The sequence below is a fragment of the Electrophorus electricus genome, chromosome 6, assembly GCF_041902795.1.
Source record: "Electrophorus electricus isolate QZ-2024a chromosome 6, ASM4190279v1, whole genome shotgun sequence".
Classification (NCBI taxonomy): domain Eukaryota; kingdom Metazoa; phylum Chordata; class Actinopteri; order Gymnotiformes; family Gymnotidae; genus Electrophorus; species Electrophorus electricus.
In genome coordinates this window covers 27,558,201-27,562,055 of record NC_137502.1, presented here as the reverse complement: position 1 = coordinate 27,562,055, position 3,855 = coordinate 27,558,201, and the positions used below count along the sequence as shown (strand labels likewise).

At 45.9% G+C, this 3,855-nt stretch overlaps 1 protein-coding gene across 2 annotated transcripts in view; it reads right to left on the bottom strand.

Moving 5' to 3' along the window:
* Positions 1-3,351, bottom strand: part of onecut1 (one cut homeobox 1) — a 7,107-nt gene extending 3,756 nt beyond the window's left edge. Inside the window, exon 1 of one of the 2 annotated variants that reach the window (XM_081716788.1) lies at positions 1,893-3,351. In XM_081716788.1, the coding sequence (XP_081572914.1) occupies positions 1,893-2,994 (1,102 nt within the window). In that variant the 5' untranslated portion in view covers positions 2,995-3,351. The remainder of the gene's footprint in view (positions 1-1,892) is intronic. The other variant, XM_027033251.3, reaches the window with a different exon arrangement.
* Positions 3,352-3,855: the final 504 nt, after the last annotated feature.

Genomic DNA, 3,855 nt, shown 5'->3' with positions numbered 1-3,855 from the left:
CGCTGAGACGAGTCATAAGCTCTGGGCTACGAAATGGGGAAGAGAGCGAATCTGAATAATCGATATCAGTTCTATATTTACCTTTTAGGAGGCTGAGCACAGACGTAGCAGTGTGTGCTCGATCAATAAAATGATCCACTAATACCTTAATTCTAGAGGCTAATTATTTTTCCTGAAGGTATACCTACTGATGAGCACCTTTAATTTCAAAACAACACCCTATAAAATAAGTAGGCCTATATTGTAAAACCTGCTCAGAAATGTTTTTAAAAATATAACCTATAATTGTAACACCTGGAAAAATCTATACAGTAACGGTATGTGGCGAAAAAAACACTGCTCGAGATAAAATATTATAAAACGAAGAAACAAGAATAAAAAAATATTGAAACACTACTGGCAAAAACAAGCATTGGAATATGATGAGTTTTCATATTTAGATATTGATTATTGATTAATGCAAATAAATGTGGATGTAGGTGGTTATAATAATAGACCGCGGATGTCCCCCAATCGAACACAGCAGCACGAGCAAAACGTGCCATATGAAGTAAACTGTGCATTGAATTACAATTAGTCCCGTGTTGTCCAGTTCATTTTCTATAAAAATAGGCATCAGTTTGCATAAATAGCCTGAAGTGATGTGAGCACGCGCACATACACACACACACACACACACACACACACACACACGGGCGCAGTTGGGAGAATCAAGATAAAGCTATCCATATAATCTGCTGAGATAATTTTATACGCCAGTATACCCAGTCATTTAAAATGTGTTACTGGTTACGTGTAAGCATTCATTTGTAACAGATATATGGAATAGTTCTGGTTAGGGTTAGATATATATGGAAGTCAAACACTAATTATTTTTTAATAATTATGTTTCTGGATTCTAATTATTGTGAGACATATTAACTATTAACTGAAAAATCGAATATCGTTGATCACCTTTCTAATGAACACCGAAACAAAATATAAATACTCATAAAAAACCAAACGCACGCGGCCACAGAGACACTGCTGCAGCTTCGATCGGACACACACACACACACACACACATCTACAGTCGGGAAACTAAACACACACAGACTTGTCTTTGTGCAAAATCAGAAGTAAACATCATTCCAGAGGTAAATGTTATGCACTTAAAACATAACAAATCCTGATAGAGTGGCTCAGTGTTTCATTGGGGCACATAAGAAGCGCGGGGACAGACAATGCCGCCGGTCCTGGTTTGCAAAGCGCCTGTGTGCATTGTCATATGGAGACAATAGGACTGCTGTCGAGGCAGGGTTAGAAGTCTCGGCGCCAAAACAACAACAACAACAACAACAACAACAACAACAACAACAACAACAACGACGACGACGACGACGACGACGACGACGACAACTCGCCTTCCTGCCTTGCAAGTGCATTTAGTCCGCTGCAAACTCAGTGAGCGTCTCGCTTTGTGAACGACAAGCAACCACGGTTACATTCGCCACGGCGCTCTTCCTAATGCACCTGTTCCGAACACGCGGAACCAAAACAAAACCAGTCCTAACGATTTATGGCTACGGGATCACTTTACAAGCAAGCAAACAATCGATATCTTGCACTGAGAACACAAACTCGAATTTAAAATTCACCGACACAGAAGGCCAAAGAGTTGTATAATAACAACGACAACCATAATACTAAACACACACCTCGGCGTTTAAAACCCATTCATAGGAATGATTAAACAGAGAAAATGTTAAGGACAAATGCTGACCGCTCAGCAAAGACGTAATCATTGTACAAGTTTCGTATTAAAAGATCTTTCGAATGTAATAAAAACTTGAACGACATGGAACACAGGACAGATGAGCGTGGAGGAAATCGTTAAGAAAAGCGCGCATTACCTATTGTTCGCTCACCTGCGAGGCGGAGCGCGGACATCCTCTGAAACTCAGGCTCTTGCAGCCACTTCCACATTCTCCGGAAGGTCTCGCGCCCCGACTTCAGCTTGCTCCACGGCTTAGGGTTCCGGAGCAGGTCTGACAGGGTGCCTTGCGAGCGACACAGCACTCTCTGCGCGAAGATAGCCTGGGGGATGCTGTATCTCTTTAGCTCCGTCGTGATCCTTTGCGCCACTTCTTTGGTATTGACTTCTTCCATTTGTCCTGAATTGCTCCCTGCGTTGACCTGCGATCCAGGCACGGAGGAATGGTTTTGTTCCCGGGCAGAGCCGAGCACCTGCCCGTGGCCCTGTGCATTAAGATGGGCGTGAGGGTGATGGTGAATCCCGTTGATTTGCACCATTCCTGCCGACGAGGCGCTCATGTGCTGCTCCCCGTGTCGGGCCAGCATCGCGGGGTGGTGTGCCTCAAATCCGTTTGATGTGAGCATCTTCTCGGCGGGCATAGTGGCCCCTGGGTGCGCGTAAGGCGGCAGCCCCTGCTGGGAGTTGTGAATGCCACCCAGGCCGGATCCTGACAGCGGTGACAGACTCTGTCCCATGCTCGTAACATCCTTGTGATATGGCGCGTAGAGGTTGTTCATAGATGCCAGACCCCTATCGTCCCGCATCAAAGTGAAGCTACCGCTAACGTTGCCCGGGATCCTTTGGTGTGGATGAGGGTGGTGGTGGTGGTGGTGGTGGTGATGGTGGTGAGGAAACTTGTCAGAGACGGTGGAGATGGGGGGTAACGGCTGCAGCGGGGTCAGGGTCGTGTAGGTGGTGCTCATGCTCATTCCGGGGGGAGCCTCGCACGCCATGCTCATGGCCGGGTGCAGGTGGCTCGCGAGGCCATGGTCCGGTGGCCGGTGCTGATGATAGTCGCCGCTGTCCAGGATTGATGCCATGCCCATTGGACGCGCGTGGGCCGACAGGCTGCTCCGATGGTTCACCGCGCTCCTGTGATGGACGCTGTCGCCAGTCATAAGGTCCGCCGCACTAGGGACCGATTCATGGCTCACTCCGTGCAGATCGCCAATATTCTCCATCGACAGCTGAGCATTCATTATACGCGCGAGCTTGTAGACAAATCATCTATCTGATCGCGAAGAGTAAGTCACTGTCCAGAGAAGTTCTGCTCTCGCTTCCCGCAGTCTTATTCTCAGTTGCTTAGTTGTGTATTTTTGTTTTTCATTTATCGGGTATATTTTTTTTGTTTTCTTGATTAAGATTTTCTTCATTTAACTAAAAAAAAAAAGGTCTGTTTTTTTTTTTTTTTAAATATTATTTAGTTTTTTTTTTCTTTTTTTTTTTTCGATCGCTTTGGTTATAAAAAAAAGAAAGAAATTAAGGCCCCCGTCCTTTCACGAGCGCATCCTCGGTCGTGATGTCGGTCTGGAAGCGCTCCTCGCCATCTCGAGCCATGGCTGCTGTTGTTTCGATTTCTTCAGCCCACTGCTCGCGCTGCGGCTGCTGCTCCGCACTCATGCGCACTCGCCACCGGCGTCCCCTCCCACCGCGCGCACAAGCGGACGCTCGCAGCTCGTGGCCGTCTGACGTCAGTTATTAAGGAAGTCACAGCCCTATAACAGAGGTGAAGGCCTACTGCCTGATTATGCTCCCAGTCCCCGGTTTCCATCATCGTAATACGGCAAATTTCCCTATTCAAATTTGTTTAATAGGGGAATTACATTTTTTTTTCATTTATGTCACAGAAGAACACAATGAATACGTTATTAAGGCAGATATAATTGATAGAAAACAAATCAATTGAAAAAAAAATGTAAATAGTGTTTGGGAGCCTCCTTAATGCAGAAGGCAGACTTCCGGGTTCATATATGGGTCTTTGAAAACATTAGTACACACGTGAAGAGTTCCTGCCCTAAGAGAAGTGTTTGCATCCAGCTATTACTAAACAAATCGGCGCA